General features: G+C 47.2%; 1 protein-coding gene across 17 annotated transcripts in view; it reads right to left on the reverse strand.

The window, feature by feature from the left end:
- Positions 1–27,660, reverse strand: part of TNIK (TRAF2 and NCK interacting kinase) — an 808,148-nt gene that overhangs the window by 20,702 nt on the left and 759,786 nt on the right. For all 17 annotated transcript variants that reach the window (XM_078666210.1, XM_078666209.1, XM_078666208.1 and 14 more), the window contains one exon: positions 17,431–17,565. In XM_078666210.1, coding sequence (XP_078522336.1) covers positions 17,431–17,565 — 135 coding nt within the window. The remainder of the gene's footprint in view (positions 1–17,430; positions 17,566–27,660) is intronic.

The following is a 27,660-nucleotide window of genomic DNA, read 5'->3' on the forward strand; positions in this document are numbered from 1 at the left end:
AGCGACAATGAAACACAAGGAAACGAAGGCGCAAGCGCCCATCCATGTCCTTCAAGGAACAGAATCAAGTGCCTGTCTACTCCGCTTCAGCACAGCTGATGATATGTAAGTGAACTACAACATGAACGCTCACCATGAAAAAGTAAGTCAGTTCCCTTTGATGTTTCATGGCTTGGGAAAGCTTAAGACTACGAAAGTAAAGTTGCATATTAATGAGGACATCCGTCCTGTTGCTCAAAGACCTAGACAAATTGCTTATTATTTACAAGACGCTATTAAAAAAGAACTTGAACCATTACTTAAGTATGATACCACTGTATCATTCTACTTGTCCAATGCCATGTGTTTCTCCCATTCTGGTAGTGGCCAAAAAGGATAGTGAAGGAGCAGTACGCATATGCGTTGATGTGCGTAAGGCAAATGAATGAGAATGACATACAGGCCCACACATTGCAGATATAACACAATTAAATGGTGCAACGGTTTTCTCTCGTCTTGATTTGAACGGTTATCATCAGTTGGGATTTGAAGAAAACTGTAGGCACATTACAACCTTTTCAAGACATAGGGTCTCAATACAAAATACTATGCTCTGGTGTGTCATCAGCTCCAGAACTTTTCCAAGATGTCACTCGATGTATCACACAGTCTATCATGAATGCAATCAATTATAGTGATCACATATTGATTTTCAGAGCTACCGAAAAGGAGCACGATCAGGCTCTCACACAAGTATGTCATTTACTGGCTGATGCAGGTATGACTTCAAATGCAGATAAATGTGAGTTCCATAAGACAAAGTAAAAATTCTTTGGCCATATATTTTCTGATGGGAGTGTGGCAGCTGATCCTGCTGAAGGACAAGCAAGGTCAGATGATGATTGTGGGGGTTTAGGGGGGGAATAAGCGAAGTACGCTGAAACCGATAGGCAGAGTTAGGGCGTTTATTAACTGCGGATGTTCAAAAACAACGAGGTCAACAATAGAGTCTATGAAGGTTCCCCAGGTCAGGTCCGGGCGTGTGTTCCTTATTCCGGCTTCAGGGCTTCAGGGCGTCCTCGGGTCACGTCTAGTGGTTCACAGCTTGCGGAGCCACACTTCTCCCCTGGAAGCGTGGCAGGGCGGCTCGTGGTACCGGTGGCCTCCTGGCTTGTCGGGTCTCAGCTCCAGTGCGTCGAGCAGCGGTTCTTCGGCGTTTTCTCCTTCTTCTCCGTCCGTGGCGTTCTCCTCGTGGACCGGCTGGCTTCCTCGGGATTCCGCGCTGGTGAACGGGGACGCTGCTTCCTTAAACGCCCCCTGCACTTCTGATTGGGCGGATGCGGCTGACGTCCGCTCAGCCGATTGGCCCGCAGTAGAGTCTGCCGTGGAACACACCCCCACCGTCACGGGAGGCAGGCAGAATGGTGGAGTCAGTGAAGGCAAGGCCGGCGAACCCCATGAAACGTCCAAGGGAGCCTGCGGACGGGGTGAGAATGGAGAAACGTTAGCTGAAACACCCCGTCCGGTGCAGTCAGGAAGCACCTCCGAGGTAGGCAAGTCGTCCTCGTGACACATCCCACCCCCAAGATTGACCCGATCGGGGGAAAGAGGAAAACGAGAAAGGAAGTCTACGTTCCCCTGCAGAGAACCCTTCCGGTGACGGACCTCAATCTGGTACGGCTGCAAAGCCAAGAACCAACGCAAGATACGGTCATTGGTACCCCGGTTACGCTGCAGCCAGGTCAAAGGAGCATGGTCCGTATATAGCACAAACGGACGTCCTTCGAGGTAATACCTCAGTTTTTCCACGCCCCAACGGACGGCCAAGCACTCCTTCTCGATAGTGGAGTAAGCCTGCTCTCTAGGAAACAGCTTCCTGCTGATGAAAAGAACGGGTCTCTCCATACCCTGATCATCCACCTGAGAAAGGACAGCCCCTATGCCCACCCCAGAAGCGTCCGTCTGGAGGACGAATGGTTTGAGGAAATCAGGGGAAACAAGCACAGGGGAAGAAGTGAGAGCATCTTTCAAGGCCTGGAACGCGGAAGTGTGGATGACCGAGGGGGGAGGAAGTTTAGAAGACTTGACGTGTTTACCAAGGAGATCAGTGAGCGGACCGGCCAGATTAGCGAACTGAGCAATAAACCGGCGATAGTAACCCACCAACCCCAAGAAGGCTCTAAGTTCTTTTTTTGTGGAAGGATAGGGCAAGGCTTGGATTGCATCAAGTTTTTCGGTCTGGGGTTTGATCCGTCCCTCGCCTAGGAGATAACCCAGATATTTGACTTGATGGAAAGCAAAGCGGGACTTCTTTGCATTGATGTGCAGATTGGCTTCTTTTAGACTAGACAATATCTTCTCTAGATGTAGCATATGTTCTTCCCATGTCTTGCTAAACACTACGATATCGTCTAGGTAAGCGGAGGCGTACTGCAAGTGAGGGGACAACAGAGTGTCCATTACCCTCTGGAATGTCGCAGGCGCCCCGTGTAACCCAAAGGGGAGTACTGTGAAGTGGTAATGACCGGAAGGAGTGGAGAAGGCTGTCTTTTCCATGTCCCCGGGTGCGAGGGGTATCTGCCAATAACCCTTGGTGAGGTCTATAGTAGTGATATAACGAGCCTCACCAAGGCGTTCTAGGAGTTCATCCACTCTAGGTAAGGGATAAGCGTCTTGTTTGGAAACCCTATTGACGGCCCTGAAATCGATGCAAAAACGGATGCTCCCATCCGGTTTCGGTACCAACACCACTGGCGAGCACCAATCACTGTGGGAGGGTACTATGATCCCGGATTTTAACATGCTCTGTACCTCAGCTTGGAATGCTGCGCGTCTTGCTTCTGGAATCCTGTAGGGTTTTTGTTTTACAACTGTGTTTGGAGGCGTGGGTATGTAGTGCTTGGCCAAATGAGTGCGCCCTGGCTGGTCCGAGAACACTTCGGAATAGGAAAGGAGTAAGGACCCAACGTCTTTCTGTTGGTCAGGAGATAAGTCGGGATTGACAGGGGCATCACTGACTGTATGACTCGCCTCAGACACAGGAGACGCTATGTTTACTGTCTGTGGGGGTTTCCCTAACCACTTCTTTAAAAGATTGATGTGGTACATTTGAGTTTTACGTCCCAATTGTACCAGGTATGTCGTGCGTCCTATTTTCCTCAGGATTTTGAAGGGACCCTGCCACTCCTTCTTCATCTTATGGGTGGAGGAGGGCAATAAGATCAGAACCCAATCGTCTACTTCCAACACCCTTACTTTCGTGCCTCTGTCATAAAGGGTTTTCTGCTTGGTTTGGGCGATGGCCAAATGATCATGGGCAAGTGTTCTGAGTTTATGTAACCTGCTTTGTAATTGTCGAGTATAATCCAACAGGGCCTCGGCTTCTTGGGCTCCCTCAGCTTCCCAGCTGTCTTTTGTGATCTCGAGTAGAGTTCTAGGGGTTCTGCCGAACAGAAGCTCGAAGGGAGAAGTACCGAGACTAGATTGCTTCTGACTACGCAGGACAAAGAGAGCAAGAGGCAGTAACTGATCCCAGTTTTTGCCGTCACCTGAAAGGAGTTTTTTTAAGGTCAACTTAAGGGAGCCGTTGTAGCGCTCAACCAATCCATCTGTCTGGGGATGGTATACTGACGTTTTGATGTGCTTAATGTTCAACTGGACACAAACCTGTTGCATTAAACGGGAAACAAATGGAGTACCCTGATCGGTAACAATCTCTCTTGGAAATCCCATGCGAGAGAACACCTCCACCAGTCTCTGGGCTATTGCTGCTGAGGTAGCGGTCTTAAGGGGAAACGCCTCGGGATAACGCGTGGCGTAATCAACCAACACAAGAGCGTATAGATGACCTCGGGATGACTTTGGTAAGGGACCGATTAGGTCCATACCTATACGGTCAAAGGGAACCCCAATGATAGGCATGGGCAACAATGGGGCCGGGGGAGGAACGTACGGGTTCCGCTTCTGACATATTTTACACTCTTGGCAATATTTTTGGACTTGGGCGTAAATACCTGGCCAGAAGAAGTGTCGCAAAATGGCCTGCCCTGTTTTTTCCACTCCAGAGTGACCAGCTAACAAATGCGCATGTCCGAAGAACAATATTTGGTCACGGAAATCGTTTGGGACCAGCAGCTGGGGCTCAGCATCTGCTTTGGCGAGCCGATAGAGCAGGCCGTTTTTCTCAATGAACGTAGGATACCGTGTGGTGGCCGGATCCTGTGTACCACGTGCGATCTGCCATGCATTAGTGAGACTGGCGTCATTCAATTGGGCTGTTCTAAAGTGTGTGTCCCTGGCCCAGGGTTCTGCTGCTAACAAGGCTTCCTGAGGGGGAGACAAATGTTGGAGAGTGTCTAACAACAGGTCATTGAAAGAGGGGTTATCCGTCCCTATGATAATGGGTTCTGGTAGGCGAGACATAACCCCTACGGTGACTTCCATTGCTTTCCCTGAGGGTGTAAGTAACCTGACTCGGGCTACGGGATACTCCTTAACGTCCCCATGAACACAGCGAATGCTAACTTGTTTCCCAGGGATAAGAGAGGTTGGTTCTACGTACTCCTCTTTGATAACAGAGTGCTTGCAACCTGAGTCTAACAAGGCCCTGATAAAAGTTCCATTCAGAGAAACCCGTACATAGAAGGTGGATCCAGTTTCTTGGGCATACAAGATGGACCTGGGGGCGTAGCTCACGTCCATGGGTTCCTCTTCTCTGTCTTTCTTTTTCCTACAGAATCGGGCGATATGGCCCCACTCTCCGCAGTCGTAACACTGAGGTCCTGAGTTTGGCAGCTCAGGGCGTGAGAAACGCAGCCGTGGGGGTTCCACTACTGGTTTTTGGATTTTTCTTTCTATTTTGAGAGGTGGTGTGATTTTGGTTGGTTTCTCAGGTTCTCTCATGTAGGGTTTACCCTGAGCCCGCGAATAACAAGTCGCCATTTCTATGGCGTGTTCCAGCGTTAGACCCGCATGTTGTTTAAGCCACCTCTGCGTGCCGTAGGGAAGGGCGTCGATGAATTGTTCAAGATAGATCTTATTCATGACGGCGTCAATGTTCCCTTCCTGGGGTTTCAACCACAGATCAGCGGATTCCTTTAATTTGAAAAACAATGTCTTTGGTAGATCCCCGGGTGTCCCTTTTTCCTGGCGGAATCTTAGTCGGTAGGTTTCTTCGTCGACACCCAACCTGTCTAGGATATACTGTTTCACAACTGCATAGGCGATGGTACCATCTCGATTCACTGTTTGGTACGCTGCCTGTGCCTCCCCTGTTAACAACGGTGCTAAATAGAAAGGCCACCTTTCCCCCGGCCAGGAACTAGCTCTTGCGGCCCTCTCGAAATTCAAAAAGAAAGCAAGGGGATCCTCTCCTGTTGTGAACTTTTGCAGGGGAACTACAGTGCCTGGAGGTGGGGCAGTTGCTCTCCCTTGGCTTATTACAGTCATCAACTGGGTCTGCCCTTCTGCCAACTTCATAATGTTCTCCGATTGGCTCTGTATGGCTTGGGAGAACGTAGTACGGTCCGCCTCCATTTGGGTCAGGAGGTTTTCCATTCTGTATCGGATGGGGCGGTTCCTTGAGGGATCCGAGTCGCGGCACCACTTGTGGGGGTTTAGGGGGGGAATAAGCGAAGTACGCTGAAACCGATAGGCAGAGTTAGGGCGTTTATTAACTGCGGATGTTCAAAAACAACGAGGTCAACAATAGAGTCTATGAAGGTTCCCCAGGTCAGGTCCGGGCGTGTGTTCCTTATTCCGGCTTCAGGGCTTCAGGGCGTCCTCGGGTCACGTCTAGTGGTTCACAGCTTGCGGAGCCACACTTCTCCCCTGGAAGCGTGGCAGGGCGGCTCGTGGTACCGGTGGCCTCCTGGCTTGTCGGGTCTCAGCTCCAGTGCGTCGAGCAGCGGTTCTTCGGCGTTTTCTCCTTCTTCTCCGTCCGTGGCGTTCTCCTCGTGGACCGGCTGGCTTCCTCGGGATTCCGCGCTGGTGAACGGGGACGCTGCTTCCTTAAACGCCCCCTGCACTTCTGATTGGGCGGATGCGGCTGACGTCCGCTCAGCCGATTGGCCCGCAGTAGAGTCTGCCGTGGAACACACCCCCACCGTCACGGGAGGCAGGCAGAATGGTGGAGTCAGTGAAGGCAAGGCCGGCGAACCCCATGAAACGTCCAAGGGAGCCTGCGGACGGGGTGAGAATGGAGAAACGTTAGCTGAAACACCCCGTCCGGTGCAGTCAGGAAGCACCTCCGAGGTAGGCAAGTCGTCCTCGTGACAATGATCCTCCCCAAGATGTTTCAACGGTGAGTTGCTTTATTGGCATGGCCAGCTACTGTACTAGATATGTAAGAGACTTTGCCACTGAAAGTGCACCATTGACAGAGTTGACGAAAAAGGATGTTTCATTTCAGTGGTCACATGAATGTGAAAACAGTTTTAAGAAAATCAAACAAGCTATTGAGAATGCAACTGAATGGCTTATTTCGATATGAAATGTTATACAGAGGTTATTGTTGATGCAAGCTCAGTTGGGTTAGGTGCTATCCTTGCACAACACAGTTAACATTCGAATGCTAGAAGTCATATTATGACATATGGAAGTAGGAGTTTGTCCCAACCAGAATGGGCTTACTAACAGCCTGAAAAAGTCTAGCAGTGTGAACACTTCCATGTATTCCTGTACGGAAAGCCTATTACGCTGGTAACTGATCATCAAGCTTTACTAACAATATTTGGCAATCCAAAGGTCAAGATGCCTTTTTGCATAGAATGTTGGGGACTACAATTAACAAGAATACTATTATAACACTGGGCTTCATCTAGGAAAGGATCCGAACCCTGCTTACTACTTTTCCAGAGTGTTCTGTCAAGTTCATGGCACTCCATCTAAGTCAACTGAAACTTATATCAAATTCGCCGTAAAATTAAGCACACCAGCTGCCATTTCATTAGCCCAGATTGTCACTGCCACGAGCCACGAGGAACTTTTGAATGTTGTCATTTTCATTATTTTGTTTTCAAGAAGTCACATTCACCATGCACTTGGTCTTACACTGCGATTTCGATACATCTGTGACATGTGTCTGCAAACTACTCTGGTATTTTTTTAAAAATATCTTCCTTTTTTTAAAAATATATATCTTTTCTCTTTCATTTCTCCTGAACAGGCGTCTTTTACAATCAGGCATGTTTTGTTCATTAAAAATGTCCTGATGATGATCCCATGTAACCTTTCGAGCAATAGGGATCGAAACGTCGACACCCATGAGTGGGTTTATGGTTATGAACATTGACCAATAAGATTGTTTATGTTCCACTCCAGGAGATACTGTGATTGATTCTTTACTTGAATACAGTACCCTGTCTTTGCTCTCGCTCTTTGCCTGATAGACACCCCTTTCACCCTTATGCTATCTTTCGGTTTCCCTCTTTTCATGTACGACACAGGCTTGTGTCTTTTGATTACGAATTTGATTACTGAATTGAACATTGTTTCTTTATAAAATAAAATCCTTTCCCGGCTGGGTTTGGAAATTTTATAAACGTGTATAGTTTTCCATTGTGTTTCTATACAACAATTTTGCTGTTGATTTGGAAATGAGCTAAGAACCGTTTTGTTCACTATAACGTTGTTATACCCATGGTGCTTAGCTATCTGTTGGGTCCCCCTTGTTACTTAAAAAACGAGCCACGACAGTGGCATGCTAAAGTTGAAAGTATAATTACACATCAGTCGTGGAACCAGCACACTTGACCTTTCACCAGTGAGACTGAATATAAAAAACAGAGAAATGCCAAGGATTAACTGTCCATTAATCAAGATGGAGTTTTTTATTTATTTTTTATTTATTTTTTATTTATTTTTTATTTTTGAAGACCTTTATTAAAGTTACAGAATTAGAACACAGCTTCGTGCCTACAACCTGATGGGTCAGGCCGGCAGAGTTAGCATATAGATCAATCATGCTCCGCAACCCTGGGCCGGGAGCCAGAAGTGAACACAGCATGTCGCCTACAACCCATTTGGGCCGGCCGCGAAGCATGTTATTCAAAGCTGCAAAAAGGAGGCATAATACCGCAGGCAGTTGATCAGGTAATGTCAATTCTTAAACACTTGAGGTCTCATCATTTACTTTTTGTTGAACTCTAAACATTAACAATAACTCATTACAGAACTGAGGCGGTCAGTCCCCCTCCCATGCGGAACCCCCAGCCGGGGGGGACGTGGTAGGCAGGGTCTCTTAACGCCAAGACCAGCAGAGTATGTCCATAAGCATTGGGCTAAATGTGCGAGTGAGTGCATACTTTCTGGTATAAGGGCCAGTCGTGTATTCCCCATGGGGGGGGGGGAGGGGGCATGTGCAGGGCATGTGCCGGTCTTTGGGTATTGGGGAGATAATCCACCGTGATGTGTCATGATGTGTGCAACGTACCTGGGAAAGTAGGGGGGGGAGAAAAGGGGGGGGAGGGGGTGGGGGGCAGGGGTGGTGGGGGTGGGTAGGAGGATAGCAGTGTCCAACTCCGACACCGAGAGGTTCAGAAATCCATCACGTGTTCGGCCCGGGATTGAGCGGAGGGTACCCATATATATTCATATGTAGGCTTCCAGGCCTACACGCGCAAGAGCATTGATGTCAGTACTTCCCAGCTCAGGGCATCTCTAGCGGGTGGGTGATAGGGGTGCTGTATCGTTACGCGGCGATTGAGGGGATGCGCCATGCAATTCACAGGGTTGCCCAGCCAGCCCAGAATCCTCCCGGTCTTCAGCACCAGCTTCAGCACCAGGCTGGGCCCGGAGCAGATAGGCGGAAAGCAGGCCCCACAAGTCTTTGGGTCGTGATTTATGTGGTAGCAAGTCGGCATAATTATGTAGTTGGTCCTGCCAGGTTGACATAGTTGCCAGCCATATTTTGAATTTGGGGGCGCGTCCCCGGCCCCACCTGCACGCCACATGACGTTTCGCAAGCAGGAAGCCCAGGGCAGTGAATTTCCGGTATTTGTTGTTCGCTGGGGTGGGGAGCCCTAATAGTGCAATTTTGGGACATAGTTCTATTTCCATCCCTATCATCATGGATATGGCCTCATGTACCTGCGCCCAGTATAGTGCAACAGCTGGGCATGACCACGCGAAGTGCATAAAGTCCGCCCTTTCTTGTTTACATCTGGTGCAGCGGTCATCTTCGCGAAGGCCAAAGCGGCACAGCTTGGCGGCAGTGTAATAGAGGCGGTGTAAGAACTTATAGTGGATCAGTCTAAGGCGAGCATTTCCCGTCACTGAGACCGTGTGGGAGCAGCTGTCTTCCCATTGTTCGTCTGATAGGGGAGAATCTAGGTCAGCGTCCCAGTCTAGCCTAGCTCGTAGTCCTGGGGAAGCGGAGGACACACACGTGTGCTTGTAGAGCATGGAGACTACGTGTTTCGGGGCGTCCTGTTGAAGCAGTGCATGTAAGGGCGCAAAGATTTCCGGTTCACCCGGGAACTCTGGAGTTACAGTTTTGATATTCTGTCGTAGACGCGTGTAGAGGAATGTGTCCATAACAGAAGGTGAGTGCTCCCCGAAGAATTGGTCCCTTGTGCGAAACCGACCATGCACATATAAATCTCCCCATGTATGAAGGGCTAGTTTGGAGAGTAGTCGACGGCCTATTTCCTCCCGCGCAATACTTACTCTAGGGTCATTCGCTAGGGTCATGTGTGGGGAATACATAAGGATCACTCCCATACGATCCGCAATTCTACGCCACGCGCGTACGGTGCAATCCACCGTGGAGGGGTCCCGATCCGTTGCACTGACTTCCGTGTAAAGATACCCCGACGGTTTTTCTGGTCTCATATACCCATCCTCCACAGCAAGGTGCGCCATAAAGGGAGGTGGGTGAAGCCAGTAGGAAGCAAAGTGGCCCTGTGCGCAGTCGTAGTACAGCCGAAAGTTCGGCACATCAAATCCACCCTGATGGTAGGGCAACATTAGCGTTGCAAGTTTTAGCCGAGCCTGTTTCCCCCCCCATATAAGTCGGGAGAGCTGGGACTCTAGCGCCCGAAAAAAATGCGAGCCTGGACTATAGGGAATGTTGGTGAAAAGGTACAGCAGCTTAGGAAGAATGACCATTTTAATCATGGATATGCGCCCTGCCATGGACAGCGGAAGATTAATCCATTTCGTTATGCTGTCCGTCAATTTGTCTAGGACCGTACCGTAGTTTGCCCTGATTAGAGCGTCACGGTTCCTGGTCACGTAGATTCCTAAGTACTTTATCTCATCATTCTCCCATACTAGCGGGTAATCAAGGGGGAACCTGGGAGTGTTATCTGTGAGGGGGAACAGGGCTGATTTGGACCAGTTGATCTGTACCCCCGCTATTGCTCCAAATTTGGTAATCTCGCGTAGTAGGGGATTGAGGTTTTCCTGCGGTTTATGAACATATAAAGTCATATCGTCGGCATACAGTGAAATAAGCAGCTGGCGTTCCGGATAAGTCAGGGACCTGTGGTTATGATGCTGGTGAAACTTGGCTGCAAGGGGTTCGATAGCTATAGCAAATAAAACTGGGGATAACGGGCAACCCTGTCGGGTACCTCTACGTATCTCGAAGGGGGCCGAGCGGGACCCATTTAGTAGGACCGAGGCTCTTGGTTTAGTGTACAGAAGCTTGATCCAATCTAGGAAACTAAATGGAGTACCCATCTGTTCTAGCAACGACAAAAGGTAGTCCCATTCCAGGGAGTCGAATGCTTTGGTGGCATCGGGGAGAACCGCCGCTGCTTCGCATTTAGGGTCAATATCTTGCATGACCGCCTGCAAGGTGCGGAGGTTGTGTGAAGTCGCACGGTTCGGGACAAAACCCGCCTGATCCGGAAGGACCAGCCTCTCCATCAAAAGATTCAGACGTGTCGCCAGTACTTTTGCCAGTATTTTAACGTCAGTGTTTAATAATGACAGGGGTCGGTAGGAGTCACAAAGCTCAGGAGGCTTACCCGGCTTAAGCAACGACGCTATCAGCGCCTCTCTCATACTAGTTGGCAATGAGCCCTCCTCGAGAGCAGAGTAGTACACCCTCTTTAGGATGGGGGCGAGCAGATGAATGTATGCTTTATAGAAATCTATCGGCAGACCATCCGACCCAGGGGATTTGCCAGATTTCATGGACATAATGGCGTCCTTTATTTCATCCAGCTCCAGCTCAAGGTGTAAGAACTTCTGTTGTGTCGGGCCCAACCATGCAATCGCTGTGTCGTCAAGATATGCATTAAGGTCGAGAGGCAACCGCCTCTGAGAGGTGTACAGCGTCTTGTAGTGTTCCGTGAGTACGCGAATCTGTCCAGGCAGGTCTCTCTGTGGCACCTGTTGGTCATCAAGCAGAGACGTGACGTAATTGTTATGTCTAGGGGGCCTTACAGCCGAGGCTAGAGCCCTACCCGGCCTATCTCCCTCACCATATATTCGCGCCACGAAGGGCTTCCCTAGGAATTGACCCTCTGTGTCCGCCGCTTCAGAATACTCATTGATCTTTTCTCTGAGCCGAGCACGCGCTCCGTGTTCTTGTGTACCACGCATATTATCTCTCTCAAGCATGCGGATTTCGGCTTCTAACTTACGCAGCTCCCCCCGAAGGGATTTGAGTACTCCCCCTCCTTTGGAGATACACCAGCCTCTAACGGTGACTTTGAAGGCCTCCCATACAGTAGTAAGGCTGTCAACTGAGTTAATGTTGCGATCAAAGAAGTCTTGTATGTCCTGCTCCAGCTCCGTCTTGAAGGCAGAGTCTGTAAGATGCGCGGGATTGAGGCGCCAGCTTAAATAAGGGGAGACTTCGTGGGGGACGCGTAGGGAGAGTAGGACAGGTGAGTGGTCCGAAAAAGTACGAGCTGGGTGCATAGTGTTAACTACCCAGGGAGTAAGGCCTGCCGTAAGGAATATGTAGTCTATGCAAGCCCAGGTGGAGTGAACTGCCGAGTAGTGAGTACCTTGACGCAAGGTGGGGTGTGAGTATCTCCATGCGTCTGTCAAATGGTGGTCCTCCATGATGCCGAGTAAGGAGCGTTGGGTATGCGTATAGTGTAATGATTGTGGGTGCGACCTGTCAAGAACAGGTTGTACAGCTGTATTGAAGTCCCCTCCAAGTATTACATGAGCTATACCCAGCGTCTGGATTTTGCCCCACATAGTGAGAAGTGCAGTCAGGTCATCTGTGTTCGGGCCATAGTAGCATGCAACAAGCACCGTATGAGAGTACAGTCTCCCCAGACCATGCAATATCTCCCCCCCTTATCAGCGTCCGTGCCTGCTGGGGTAAAACCCACCCCTCTACATACGAGGACAGTGACCCCTCTAGCATAGCTGGAGTAAGATGAAAAGACCTTGCACGAAGCCCATTTGGATGCGAAAAGAGGGGACCCAGTCGGCGCTAAATGAGTCTCCTGTAGGAGAGCTATAGACACTCCATGTCTGTCTAGGTATCTCAATACTTGTCGCTTCTTTCTAGGATCATTGAGCCCTCGCACATTCCATGACATCACCTGGACTTGGAGCATTGGCGGTGAATTCGTTACGTCATCCATCCCCACAATGAAAAAGAAATATGACATGTAGGTGTAGCATTTAACAGCAGACAAGCCACAGCATAGTTACACATGAGGACATTGCTCCGCCCCACTCTATAGGACCCTCCCCCCCGGGACACACCTCCAACAAGTAGAGAACAGTGTAATTCACGAGCCAACTCCCCCCCACCCCCACTCCGGCATCCCCAACCGACCGGAGCGTCATCCATCCCGCAACCCCTAAATGCCCTTCCCCCACCTTTGTATATAGCATATGAATGCTCGCAGAGGCAGTGCATACAGTCCACCCACCCACACCGGCATCCCCAACTTGCCGGGCACTCAGAACCCACCCCCCTCCCTCAACCCAAGTATAACCAAAATCAATACAAGAACTACATACACCCTAACCCCAGAAGGGGGAGAGGTGTTGTGGGGATCGCCCATTGGAGGCGTAACTTAAGGGGCGCCAGACCTGTCCTCCACCTCCTTACTTGCACCCACTAGCACCCGGGACCATGGTCCAGACTGCGGGCGTGGGACGGAGGTGGGTGATCCGGCACTCGTTAATGTTGTAGATCGGTGAGAGAAGAAATCAGGAGTGGTACCTCACCGTGAAGAGTTACATCTAGTCCAGATGAGGGCCGCTACCAGTGGCGGTACAATTGGGAAGACAGGTCTCCTTTTTAGTCCTGTTGGGATAACGGAGAGTGTGATCTGGACCGTCGTTCCTCCCTCTCATCGCGGAGCCGTTCCTTCCTTTGCTGCTTAAGAAAATCCTCCACCTGTTGTGGGTTGTGAAAAAAATGTTGTGTGCCACGGTGTGTGACCTTTAACTTCGCGGGATAAAGCATGGCATAGGGGATTTCTTGGGTTTGGAGTTTCTTTTTCACAACGGCGAATTTGCGTCTTGCGTCCTGTACTGAGGGGGTAAAATCAGGAAAGAAGGAAAGTGTCGTGTTGCCATATGTCACAGTGCCAAGCTCTCTTGCGCGACTAAGTACCGCATCCCTGTCCCTGTAGTTCAGAAAGCGGGCGATGATGGGACGCGGGGGCGCCCCAGGAGGAGGAGGTGCAGCAAGAGATCTATGTGCCCTTTCCACTATTAGATGGGGGGAAAAAGATTCCATCCCAAACAATTCTACCACCAGCTTTTCCATGAAAATCTCCATTTTTCCAGTGTTTGTGGACTCCGCAAGGCCCAGGACGCGGATGTTGTTGCGCCTGGACCTCGCTTCTAAATCTTAATTTTTATCCGCAATTATTTTGAGCAATTTGTCCATTTGCGTAACTTGCTTGGTGGTCGTTGTCGCCCCGTCCTCCAGCGTAGAGATCCTGTCTTCGGTTTCTTTGATGCGGGTGTCATGCTGTTCCAGTCTCGTCACAACACTATCCATTCGTGTGTTAATGGTGTCAATCTTGGCATCAATGGTCGATAAGCTTTGCCGCATTCCAAGCAGGAGCGTTTTCCAATCATCGTCCTGGGGGGTCTGTGCGGCTGGGCTGTCCTCCGCTTCCGGCGTCCCCGTGGTAGTTTTTTTGGACTCAAATGGTATCTTGGACTGTCTGGCATCGTTGCGCCCCATTTCTCGCCGCGGGGTCCGGGCCGCCACCAGTGAAGAGGCCGCCAGAATTTCAACTAAAGGAGAGCTGATAGCGGTGGGCGCAAGCAGTCACTGTGCGCAGGATGAGGTCTTCTATTTTACCTTGTCACCCGGGCTGGGTGCAGGGGTGCTGGTCACGCTTTGGAGTCCCACCCCACACTAATCCAGTCCTTCAGCGGGAGTAGCAAAACTCAGGGGGCAGTTGGGTCGACAGAATCCACCACCGGGTGGGGGGTGCGTAATCAGTGTCTGCAGGATCTTTCTGGAGCAAGGGGCCTTCGCCACCCAGACGAGGAGTCCATGCAGCGAGGGGTGCAGGCCTACGCTGCCCAAGGTACCCAGCAACTGCTCCCAGGAGACGGCCCCTCAATGCCTCACGTCAGCGCTACCTAGGCCAGAATCCCTGCACCTTCGTGGCCCAGCAGACCAGCAACTGGCCCGACACGCTCAGGCCGCAGTTTCAGTCCCACACGTCGTCCCCCCGCCAGGGCTCTTGAGTCGTGAGGTGGATCAATGCAGGAGCGAGGGGGGGTGCTCCCCCAGCGCAGCAGTCCCCTGCAAGTAGAGCAGCAGGTGTCTCCCCCGCAGCACAGGCACGTGTGGCCGAGCAGTCCGGCGTAGGCCGCTTCACCTTGCCGTCGCGTAGTGCGTCTCTCCGACGGGCGTGATGTGGGAGGCAGGCAGGGGGCAGTTACAGATCTCCCCACCCCGGGCAAGCCCAACGGAGAAAAAGTAGCGCGAAATGTAGCCGCGTCTACCCCCTCACCTTCTATGTGGTCCACCAGGCCGCCAGAGTCATCCCGGGTGAGCGCGATGTACGGCGCTTTCCTTGGCGGGAGCGGTGTCAGATCCCAAGCAATGTTCGCCGCACAGCACTGCACCGGGAGTCTCGCTGCATTGACTTCCCGGGCCGGCCTCAGGGGGGGAAGGGGGTGGGGGGCTCAGCCTCCGAGCCGATGTCCGATAGCAGCGTTGTGTAGGCCGCAGATCCCCGGTCTAGCCTAGTGTGCAGGTCCGGCAGCGTGCAGCCCTCGCTCCGTCGTCTCCACCCGCTCCTGAAGTGGCGGCTCCTCCCAAGGCTGCCGGGCGCGCAGAATCAGCAAAGTACACACCGCTACGTGCAGGATGCTGTAATGAAGCCGGTGGTGAGGGTTCCAAGTCGATTTTAGCGATCAGGATATTGTAGGATCGTGAAAAGTGCCAGGTCGGGCGGGAGCCTCACTCCAGTGCGGCCATCTTGGTTTGGCGCCACCTAGCGCCCCCAATCAAGATGGAGTTATATTGTGAGGGTCGGGAATACTGATTCCGTAGAGTCAGTGGCAGAAAATGATTGAAGTGGCCAAAGAAGGACATAGAGGAATAGTTGCTACAAAATGAGTTCTCAGAGACCAAGTCTGGTTTTAATATCTCGCAGAACAATATGAGAAGGAATTAAGAACTTGTCATCTATACAACTTCCTGTCTACAAACGTTACTCAACACACCCTGAACATGTCAGAACTTCCGAAACATGCCTGGGAGAGTGAGCCATTGACTTTTTCGGTCCACTTGACAATGAACATTACTTGGTGGTGATTGTCGACAAATAGTTGTGATTTCCATTAATTGAGGATCTCTCATCCATCCACCATGAGAAACTGGTTGGCATCTTTGCGATATGGGGTGTTCTAGCCATACTAAAGCCTGACAATGGCCCGTCTTTTATTAGTCTGTAGTTTAAAAACGTCTTAGTGCATCTGAATATAAAGCATCAATTGACCACTCCTCTGCAGCCACAGGTCAACGGACTAGTTGAAAGATTTATGAGCACGCTAAAAAAAGCTGTGCATCGTGCTACCCGTGAGAAGCTCAATTTCCAAACTGTGTTAAACACTAAATTAAGAGCTTACTGTTCAACACCTCACTCGACCTCCGGAGAAATTCCAGCAACATTGATGTTCGTGAGAGCAATAACAACCAAGATACCTCAGTGCACCAATCAGAGAGAAAGAGATGGGAATGCAACTTGCATAGGGGGCTTGATTCAGAAACGAAAGATGAAGACCTATGTTGACCGAAAATGACATACAAAAAGAATTCATCTTCCAGAGAGGACAGTGTTCGCATGTCAGATGGAGAAAAGAAAATTGGATGCTCCATTTGATAAAGAAACTTTTCAGGTGATGTTAACCAAAAGACACATGGTGATTGCACACCAGTCAGGTAAGTCTATTACCAGAGACACTTCGCACTTTTGGCTTTTGACTCATTGTTCACCAGATCTCCATTGTGAAGGAGGAACTGATACTGAAGCATCAGTGACTGCTGCTTCCCCATCACAGCAGATCTTGGATCCTGATGTTGCATGCCTCAACTTCCCACAACATGTTCAGGCCGCACAATTACAGCAAAAACAAGATTAATTGAAGAATTTTAAATGTATGTATGTGTATATATTTTGTAAAATTGGTAAGTTTCAATTTAACAGAGGGGGCGATGTATCATCTTGCAAGTTAAAAATGATGGAACAATTGGTTCTTAATGAACTCCAAAGAGCTATGACATAATGGCTAGAGTGTAGTGCAGTGAAGGTTGCTTCAAAATGTTGGGTTCGCAGTTACACACAGAAGAATAAAGACGTGTATTACTAAGCTCTGTGTGTGGTATATTCATTGGTGTGTACCCCAGCTGCTTAGAAGCTACACGGGCAGTTATTGAAATTGCCTGACAAATGTTTAATCTAAGATGGCAAATGTTTGGTAATAAGCACAGTCTCTTTGAAGATTCATCTTTAGAATTACACTAAGAGATAACTCTAAATTATAGTACGTTTCAAACAGTTATTGAGTGATATAAGCCACTTTCATCAGCAATAGTTGAAATGAAGTGTTGCCTGAAAAGATGAATGCTAACTCTTTCCAGAAGAAGAGAAGATATGGGTCCACAGGGCACATGGTAATTGTGGCAGCCAAGAGCCTCCAGTGTCTTAGCATGTTCAGACCTTTTTCCAGCAGTTCAGTACACGCCTCCTTATTCACTGTGTTTTCTCATTTCATTTCTTTGATCATGCTTTCCAAGGCAAGTAACTTGTTCCTAAAAAATGGCCTAATTTGTACCATAGTTTCCCTTAGCACTACTGTCAATGGAAACTATAGGCATTACATCCATGACATCTTCCATTGCTCCCAAGTTGTGATCTGTCCTTGCAATAAAGCATCGAGTAACAATGCAACTTTAGGAAACACGTGCCATTCTAGAATTAATACAGCACATTAGAAGTCCCATTCATTAAAAAAAAAAAATATATATATATATATTAAAGCACTTACCAACTTTATAGTGTACACAGCCTTCCAAGTCTCCAACAGTAATCCACCCCTGTTTCTTTTCAACTTCTGGGTCATTATGTAATATTCTATTCCGTAACCATGAAAGGTAGTATACCCGCAATTTGTTCTTTTTTCCTGTCGAGAAAACAGAAGATCGACGTATGTAGAAAACCAGCACATTAAAATAGATGTTGAAATGAATAAGGTCATCAAGCTCGAGTCAGGTTGTCCCTTCCTGTGATGCTATCTCGCATTGAAGTCACTTGACATCTGTCAGATAATAGCTATATTTCAATGTTGAACTTGAAATGCACTAACTGACGCTAAATAGCCAGACATTACAAAATCTAAAAGCGACTCTACATTTGAAGCATTTCACACAAACAAATGTACATTCAATTACTTGCAAACCATGAAATCTGCAAAATTTGATTGTAAATCCATCTATGTACCATTCCTGCCTTTTTCAGAAACATTACTCTTGGAATTTATTTTGTTCTTCATTAAAAATACTTCATTATGAATCCTGTTTAAAATTAATTTTTATAAATGGCAGCCACTTTTAAATTAGTAGATGCGCAGATTAATTAGGCATGATTTACAATTAAGTCACTTTAACTTTTTAAAAGTAACTGTTAATGCTTCTGAAGATAAAAGTCAGAGGCTGGCGGTGTAGCTGTTCTGGTATACAATTTTTTCTATGTGAAGAAGCTTCTTTTGTACTGCTTCTCTTCAATTATTTCCTTTTAAGCTGTTTGATTTCAGGAGCTTCTAATCCAATGGGACATCCCAAAATGCATATCTAGTACTCCCCTATCAAAAGGATAGGGGACACCCTCATTTGCTGTCCCCAGCCCGTAGTCTTAAGGGGCAGCCTAACTCAATCACTTTATTTGCACCCATATGGGCACATCATCACTAGGGTGCAATAGCTATGTAAGGAAGTGATGCCTACAGAGTGCCTGTGTAAATTACTCCGGGGTAGTCGGCTATATAGGTCTCTTTTGTGTTTTCTAATAATAAATGTGAATCTCTGCATACTTTACCTAGACTGCTGCTGCCCACAAGTAAAGATGTAAAGATTAGTGACACCCTCATCTCCCCTTTTATGTAAAAGCAACATTGCAAAGGATGCAGAGCCGCATGGACACTGCTGTGGGGCATCCTTATGTTGGCTGTGTGCTGCCCATTTCCTATAAGTTATGACTAAGCCTAGTGCCATTGTGAACCTCTGCAGGCATACTGTGCTGCTGTTGAGTTTTCTTGTTTAGAATTTCCCACCTAGAATTGTCAAAGGGGGTTTCACCTACTGCAGTTTCACAAAACAATACAAAATGAATTGCAGTTTGCTCTACTTGATTGCATAGGGGGGTGAGTCTCTCACTCAAATAACACTTTGACCAGGAACCAATAACAGGTCTTATTCACAACTGTCCTAAATTCTGCTTTCACCACATAGTACAATTATTTTTCACAAGTCTGTAAAGGCAAGAACTTGCTGGAAAAAGATTATGCACATAGTTAGGTTATCTTCAAACCTTCTATGAAATAAAATCACCAACAGAAATATCACAATATTGAGGATACAAATATCGACTTAGAGTACTAAAATATTGTCATTAAATAGGTAAGTATATTGATATTAATTTATTTAACATTACAATTCATGTAGATAAAAGATATTACGTTTTAAAAAGTTTCATATTCAAAATATATACATATATCGAAAATATGTTAATAAATGTTATAACTTAAAACTGAAGATAAAAATGTAAGAACATAAACATAATATGTAAATAAAGAAAAGTATTAAATAAACATGTATAATAGAATGAAAAATAATGCTAAAGAATAATTTAAAACACGAAATTAACAATATTAAAAAATGAACATATTGAATAACATAATAAAAAAAATTATAAAAATATTACTTCAGTAAAAAACAGAATAAAAAATACAATCTTTGATCTGATCTTCAAATTCAGTACTAGGGGCTCCATTATGATGGCGGGCGGATTGCCACCGCTAGGCCGGCGGGGCCCACCGCTAGGCCGGCGGGGCTCACCGCCGGCCCGGCAAGGATCCGTCCGTCAGTTCTCCCCTCGCCATATTAGTATGGCGGGGGTCACGGTGGCAGACGGAAAGATCATCCCCTGCTTTTCCGTCAGTCGAATTCTTGACAGAAAAGGGACACAATGTGGTGGCGGTGTCTGCAAGACACCGCCATCCATATTATGATGTAGGTGGAACATCACCTTTCCATGGCAGTGATACCGCCATGGAAAGCCAAGCGGTTCTTGCTGTTGGGGGCCCGTTGCAGTCCCCCAGGGTGTTGGGGGTGGGGGTGCACATGGGGGTACCTATGGTACCCCACTCATTGCAATGCACTATGTGGCAGGCACCACATGTATACATCTATGCACATATATATATACCAATAACTTAAAATCTAAAAAAAAATACTTTCTATTATAAATTAAAACATTAAACTATTTTAAAACCTTTAAACTTAAATTTAACATTCCAGTCAGTGCAACAGAAGAGAACGTTTTGAATAGCAAAGGGGTAAAAATGACTATTCCCACTCTAGTGAGTGCAACAATAGGGAAAGTGTTGGAGAGGGGAGTGGTACAAATTACTATTCCCACTCCAGTGAGAGCAACAGTAGGGAAAGTTTTGGGTAGTGGCAGGATAAAGTTTACTATTCCCACTCCAATCAGTGAAACAGTAGGAAAAGTGTTGGATTGCGGAGGGGTGAGAATTAATAATTTCACTCCAGTTATTTCAAAATTAAAAACAAAATATTAACAATAAAAATATTTTTAAAAACAAAATACAATATATACAAATGTTAAAAATTAAAATACAAATATACAAATACAAATATATGTAAAATGTACATAAAAAAATATTGTAATCTTAAATACTTAGGACAAATACCAACAATTATATTAAACAAAATAAAAAATACTTCAAGCAAAAACATATTTTTAATTAGAAATTGTTTAGAAACAAAAAAATTATTTATTCCATACTTTTTTTGTGTTTATTTACTACCCTCTAACATCACACAATACACAACACACATCTAAATTGAAAAAAATGTACTTCCATAATTAACAATTAATTACCAATTAAAGAAATATTAATTAAAAAGCAAATTAACAACCCACAGCTAAATTTAAACTGTAAAAATAAATGATTACACCTCAATATTCTGTCTGAATACCATTTGCTTCGAAGATGACTATTGTTGAGTATTCACCTTGGAATTTATCCTGGTGCTGAGCAGGTATGCTTGTCAAGCCTGGCCAGAGCAGAGGGATTATTGAAAGAGGTAGGTCTTTAGCTTCATGCGGAACTCAAGAAGTGAGGAGGAGGCTCTGATGTGTAGTGGGAGGTTGCTCCAAGTTTCTGTGTATGCGTGGAATGTGTGAGAATAGGCATCCACAAAAGCGGAGGTACCCGTTTGGTTGGTGGAAGGAAATGTGACTGTTCGGGTAGGAGAGGCCTATGTTTTGTAGTGCCCTGAATGTGTGGGTGAGGATTTTGGACTGTGAGCATTTGTGTATCGGGAGCCAGTGGAACTCCCTGAGGTGTGGTGTGATGTGAGCTCTGCGTGGGAGGTTGAAGAGGAGTCTGGTTGCTGCTATATGGATGGTTTGTAGTCTTCTGGTGAGTTGTTTGGTGACTGGTGTAGAGGGTGTTCCCATAATCCACCTTGCTTGTGACGAGGTTGTGGGCGACAGTCTTTCTTGTGTTGATTAGGAGCAATTTGAAGATCTTCCGTAGCATCTTCAGGGTGTTGAAGAAGGATCCTGTGACAGCGTTGACTTGTGCAGTCATGTCATGTTTGATGTCAATGTTAATCCTCAGTTTCCTGATGTAGGTGCTAAGGGTCCAAGGTGGGCTGACTACCAGCTGGAGTTCCGGGTATCAATACTTCTGTCTTGATAGTGTTGAGTTCTAGATAGCTCGACTTCTTCAGTCATGTAGGTGGTGAAATTGTCCCTTGTGTGGGGGTCTTGTCAGGGAAGGAAAGTATGAGTTGTGTGTTATCATAGGCGTGGATGACGGTCATCAGCGTCATGTATACATTGCAAAGGGTGGATCTGAAAGAGGAATCTTGAGGTACTCCCCAGATGAGTTTGCGGGCAGACGCGGAGTATGGCACCAAGCTGACAGCTTGTATTCTGTCTTTGATGAAGGAGCAGTGAGTGGGTTCTCAGATGCCAATCTTGTGCAGTCATCTGATGAAGATAGGGTGTGAGGCCATGTTGTAACCTGCAGAGGAGTCAAGGAGGATGAGTGCCACTGTCTCTTCTCTGTCCAGGATCATGTGTATGTTATCTGAGGCATCAAGGAGTGCCTTTACAGTGCTGTGGTTAGGCCTGAAGTTGAACTATGTGATGTTGAGAATATGGTGGTTGACAAGGCGGTCGGTGAGGTGTCTGTTGATGATGTTCTCTGGGACCTTTTCTGGGTAGGGTAGAAGGGAGATAGGCCTATAGTTGGTGAGCATGGATGGGTGAGCATGGATGGGTCAGCATAGGGCTTCATGAGTAAGCCATGACTATGGCATGTTTCCCGACATCCGGGAAGGTGGGAGTGCCTTGGAGAAAACGTGGTGTAGGCACAGGGCCGACGGGGCTTTGGGGTGGTTGGACTTCATGGAGGTGGCAGTCTCACTATTAGGGATGGTGGGCCATGATGTGAGGATCTGTTCTTTAGGTGCAAAGGCCACTTAAGTTGCGACGGAGACGGGATCCAGTTGAGGATTAAAACTGCAGTATATGGAGGTGACCTTTTTGGAGACTAAATTCAAGAGTTTGTTGCAGAGTTCCACTGAGGGGGTTATGTTGCTGGAGGTGCCAGAGGGTGAGGTAAACTCTTTAGTGATGGTGGATATTTCCTTGCTGCTGTTGATGTTAGCATTGATGCAGTTGGCAAGTGGTGTGCTCTTGGTGTTCCTGACCTGTTCTTTGTACTCTCAGGGAAGATCTGAGGATGTCTTTGTCTGTTGTGTCTGGGCTCATTCTCCATTTGTACTCCAGTTGCCTGAAGTGCTTTTCAGCGGTCTGAGTTGCTCCGCATACCAGCTGGCTTGCAGTTGGGCTTATGCCTTGGTGCTGTGCTTAAGGGGAGCCAGTGAGTCAGCACATTTGGTGATCCAACCATTGAAGTTCTAGATACCCTGCAGCAGGCTGCAGGTGTGCTAATAGGGCTGAGATCAATTATAAGAAGTCCCCATGCAGGGCATGATATATTGGTCAGTTTGTGATAGTCAAAACATATTGAGAAAGTAAGTGAATGCCCCAGCAGGAGTCATTTTCTTGCAGGCCACCAAAGTTGATCAACCTGTGCTCATGTCACACGGATGCCTTCACACATCCTTCACATCTACTAGGGTGAAGTGTTTCGGTAAAAAAGGCTCAAGCATTCTGTTATAATTTGCATTTCAGAATTTGTTTCCCAGTTTCTGGAACTGGATAATGTGGTCATCATGTACATTTGGTCAGCTGTGGAGATCAGGCTCTTCATGATGGTGGTTACACAGAAATGGTTGACCATTGTTTTGCCATTCATCAAAACCAGCATCTCTTCACTCTGAGCTTTTCTTGCATGATGGCCATTATTGACACTATCACACCTGTTCACTGTCTACTATCCAACGATTCAAGATACTAAGGAGGATTGTCAGTGAGGTTTAACAGTATGTCCAGATAGTTCATATCACGGAGATGCATGTAGTTGTTGTTAAATATCCTCGTCCCTTGCAGAAACAAGTGTTTTGTTGTCTAGACAGATGCCAGTTTTGTTATAAATCAAATCAAAAACTACAAAATAATAAAAAATGTCTAAAGACTGTCTTAATCTAAATCTAATGTTCATCAAAGACATCCAAAGAACAGATGTGCAAAATGAATCATGGTAAAACAGCATACCTAGACTACAGGATGGGTCAGTGAGTTGAATGTTCATTGCTGACATTAACTCTGATCTAGTGGTTATGTGTTTTAGTCTTGTAGGTACTAGAAATTAAGTTATAAGTACACCTGTTACACAGGTAAAAAAGTGAAGTATGGTATGAAGCACTATAAAATAACAATGTATTATCTTTATAGACTGTATTGCCCTGCTATGGTAAAAAGTAATAGGTTTTCTTGGGAAATAATGTTTTTGGTAGTAAATAGGGAGATGGCCAGTCCCTCTGGGGGAAAGACTGTCCTTGAAAACACTGCACATCCCGGCTGGAGTGGGGCATATGAATATATATGCTACAGTTCTCTAAATGCAGCTGCTGCCAAGCACGTTGTATGATTGTGTAAAAGTAAACATGATAACTGAATAGGTATGCAGTAGGTGATGCCTTGCCACTTTCTTAGAGGCCACATATTGCTGAAAACCAGGAGAGCACTGACATTAAGGAAATGCCCAAGAACTAGATGCTGGTCTTTTAAATGTCTCTTTGAATGTGCAAAGACGCCATGTCCTAGGACACATGTTCATATAACATATGTGGTGTAACACCATTCAAAAACCAAGACAAGCTAGTAAGACCAGATCCCTACTTCTGAATGCTATTTGCTTCCCTGTACATGTTTGCATACACAGAACTAAACTGATGTATGAAGCTGCAACCTCACCAAGGACGCATTGAGTATTCTCCTCATTCCTTATTGCCATCTAGTTCCTTATTGGTTTGGGTGGGTCAGGATTCAGACAGACTGACAGAACCTGCTATCTATCACTCCTCCTCTTCAGACCCAGCCTAGCCATACATGTGGGTATGTGGAGGTGGTGGTGATGAAGAGAAAGTCCTTGTAGAACCACCAGCCCTTTCAATCTTTGTGTCCAACTCCTAGCCCTTGGCTTTATAGAAGGGCCGGAACAAGATGTTGGATAGGAAGGATTGGACTGCCACTATCACACCCCATACTGTTGTGCTGCTAATTGTTTATGTGGCTTGCCCCTCGGCTTGAGTGAAACATGTGGAAGTGAGTTGTTGGCTTTCTTGCTACTATGACTTTCCCTACAGATTGTCTCTATAGTGCTGATGAAGCAATGGCACCATACACTAACAGCACGAAGCGGAACAGGGAATTGTTATTACCATCAGCTGTGTGACTCAAGAGTGATGTTCACAGTGGTAGTGTTTAAACCTTCGTCTGGCTTTCAACATCACCATATGCAATATAAGGCTTAGAGGGGCACTTGATCCTTGTTATCGTCATCACAGCCAGTGACCCTGGCAACCAGCTAGTTACTGCTGTCCACAATTCCTTAGGTTAATCACTAGATTTGACTCTGGCGTAGCAACAATGCCCATATGCTACTGATCTATCATTTGCAAACATTTCAGATATATTTGTCAGTTTTGCCAGTGTCTGGTGGGGGTTCCCCTTTTCACTTGGCATTTGAAGTAATTCCCTCAAGAACATGGCGCAAGTGAACCAGTAGGCAGAGTAAAATTCAGACAGCTTCTTTATGCTGTAATCACTCAGTCGTGCTATTAAGTGGAGCACTGAGGTGGCATCAAATCAGAAATGTTAGGCACCAAAGTCACTAAAGAATAGGATCGTGCTCAAGATGGTATCCATTTCACTACAACATTTCTATTAGTGGTAGTTGTGCTGCGTAATATGAGGCTACTTGAGGGAGCACTGGAGGTGGGATCTGAACTCCCCTCACTGCTAGACTATTATCCTATTGTTGTCTCCATTTGCTGTGCTAGCTGGAGGAATCACACCTACAGCCTAAAACATGGGCAATGTGAGACTGATAGAAGAAATGCAATTCACCTGATACAAAGTAATACTTTACCGCAAAATCTGGATGTGATGTAGGAGTGGGTAGTACTGACAAGAAGTGCTCAACTTCTAGTGGTGCTGGGGAGGACATTAGTTGGCATCAGAGGTGCTGAAAAGTGATCAATATTGATATCAATATTGATAAAAACCAGCACCCTCATCTATAGACCACCAGGAACCCGCACACAATTCAATGAAGATATCACCGACTTTATCAGCCCACATGCCCTCACCTCCGAGAATTACATTCTACTGGGAGACCTCAACTTCCACCTGGAAAAGAATAACGACAATAACACCACCACCCTCCTAGACAACCTGGCCAACCTCGGACTCAAACAACTTGTTGACACCCCCACCCACTTAGCCGGACACACGCTCGACCCCATCTTCACATCCAGCAAACACATCTCCTTCGATCACACCACAGCTCTCCATTAGACGGACCACAGTTGCGTTCACTTCAGCTACAATAAGACCACGTCCCACATCCCACCACAACCTATTCCTAGAAGGAACTGGAACAAAATCACCACCGACCAACTCTTCACATCACTTAACCAAAACCCCCCCACCATATCATCGGACCCAAACCAAGCTGCCGCCAAACTCACACAATGGATCACCCACAGCGCTGACGAATTAGCACCCTTGAAAAACCACCAGATCAAACAAGGTAACAAAAAAGCCCCCTGGTTCAATGATGACCTTAAGAAATCCAAAAAGTTATGTCGTACCCTCGAGAAAACCTGGAAAAAAAAACCAACCACTGACAACCTGACCACCTTTAAAGACGCCACCCGCAAACACCACCAATTGATCCGATCCACCAAGAAATCAGCTTTCAAGGATCGACTCGACAACAATGCCCAAAACAGCAAAGAACTATTCAACATCGTCAAAGAATTTACCAACCCCACCGCCGGCACCAACAACATCACTCCCTCCCAAGACCTCTGCGATTCTCTATCCTCTTTCTTCCACAACAAAATCGCCGACATTCATAACAGCTTTGAAAAGCGGTCCGAAGAACAACCCACACCACTCACCTCCGAACCAAAACAGCACTCCCAAAACCTTTGCGCCTGGAACCCAATCACTACTTAAGACACCATCCGTCTGATGAACTCCATCCACTCGGGCTCACCAACTGACCCTTGCCCCCACCACATCTTCAACAAAGCAGACTCCATCATCGCACCCCATCTCCGCGATGTCATCAACTGCTCCTTCAACTCCGCTACCTTCCCAGAAAGCTGGAAACATGCCGAACTCAGCGCCCTTCTGACGAAACCCACAGCGGACCCCTCTGAACTTAAAAACTACCGCCCCATCTCACTCCTCCCCTTCCCGGCCAAAGTCATCAAGAAAGCCGTCAATAATCAGCTCGCCACCTTCCTTGAATCCAACAATTCCCTCGACCCCTCACAGTCCGGCTTCCGAGCCAAACACAGCACCGAAACCGCCCTCATCGCAGCCACAGACGACATCCGAACACTACTGGACAACGGAGAAACAGTTGCCCTCATCCTACTCGACCTCTCCGCCGCCTTCGACACAGTATGTCATAGCACACTCATACAACGCCTCAACAACGTTGGAATACAAGGAAAAGCTTTGGATTGGATCATCGCGTTCCTTCGCCGGAAGAACCCAGAGAGTCCGCCTCCCCCCATTCAAATCAGAGACCACCGAAATCATTTGTGGTGTACCACAAGGATCTTTACTCAGCCCCACCCTCTTCAACGTATACATGAGTCCCCTCGCATCCATCGCGCGCAAACACAACCTCAACATCATCTCCTACGCAGACGACACCCAACTGATCCTCTCCCTCACCGAAGACCCAAACACCGCCAAAACCAATCTACACGAAGGAATGAAAGAAGTAGCCGAATGGATGAAGAACAGCCGTTTAAAACTTAACTCGGACAAAATGGAAGTCCTCATCTTAGGATCATCCCCCTCTGCCTGGGACGACTCATGGTGGCCACCGGCCCTGGGCACAGCACCCATACCTACAGATCACGCTCGTAACCTGGGCTTCATCCTAGACTCCTCCCTCTCGATGACCAGACAAAAGTCAACGCCGTCTCATCTTCATGCTTCAACATACTACGCATGCTTAAAAAAATCTTGCGCTGGATCCCCACCGAAACAAGAAAGACAGTCACCCACGCCCTGGTCACCAGCCGACTGGACTATGGAAACACCCTATACGCCGGGACCACAGCCAAACTACAGAAAAAACTCCAACACATCCAAAACGCCTCAGCCAGACTCATACTGGACATCCCCCGCCATGCTCACATCTCAGGTCACCTGAGGGATCTCCACTGGCTCCCCGTCAACAAGAGAATAACGTTCCGTCTCCCCACCCACGCACACAAGGCCCTTTACGACCTAGGACCCGAATGCC

This window comes from Lissotriton helveticus, chromosome 11, assembly GCF_964261635.1.
Source record: "Lissotriton helveticus chromosome 11, aLisHel1.1, whole genome shotgun sequence".
NCBI classification, from domain to species: Eukaryota; Metazoa; Chordata; class Amphibia; order Caudata; family Salamandridae; genus Lissotriton; species Lissotriton helveticus.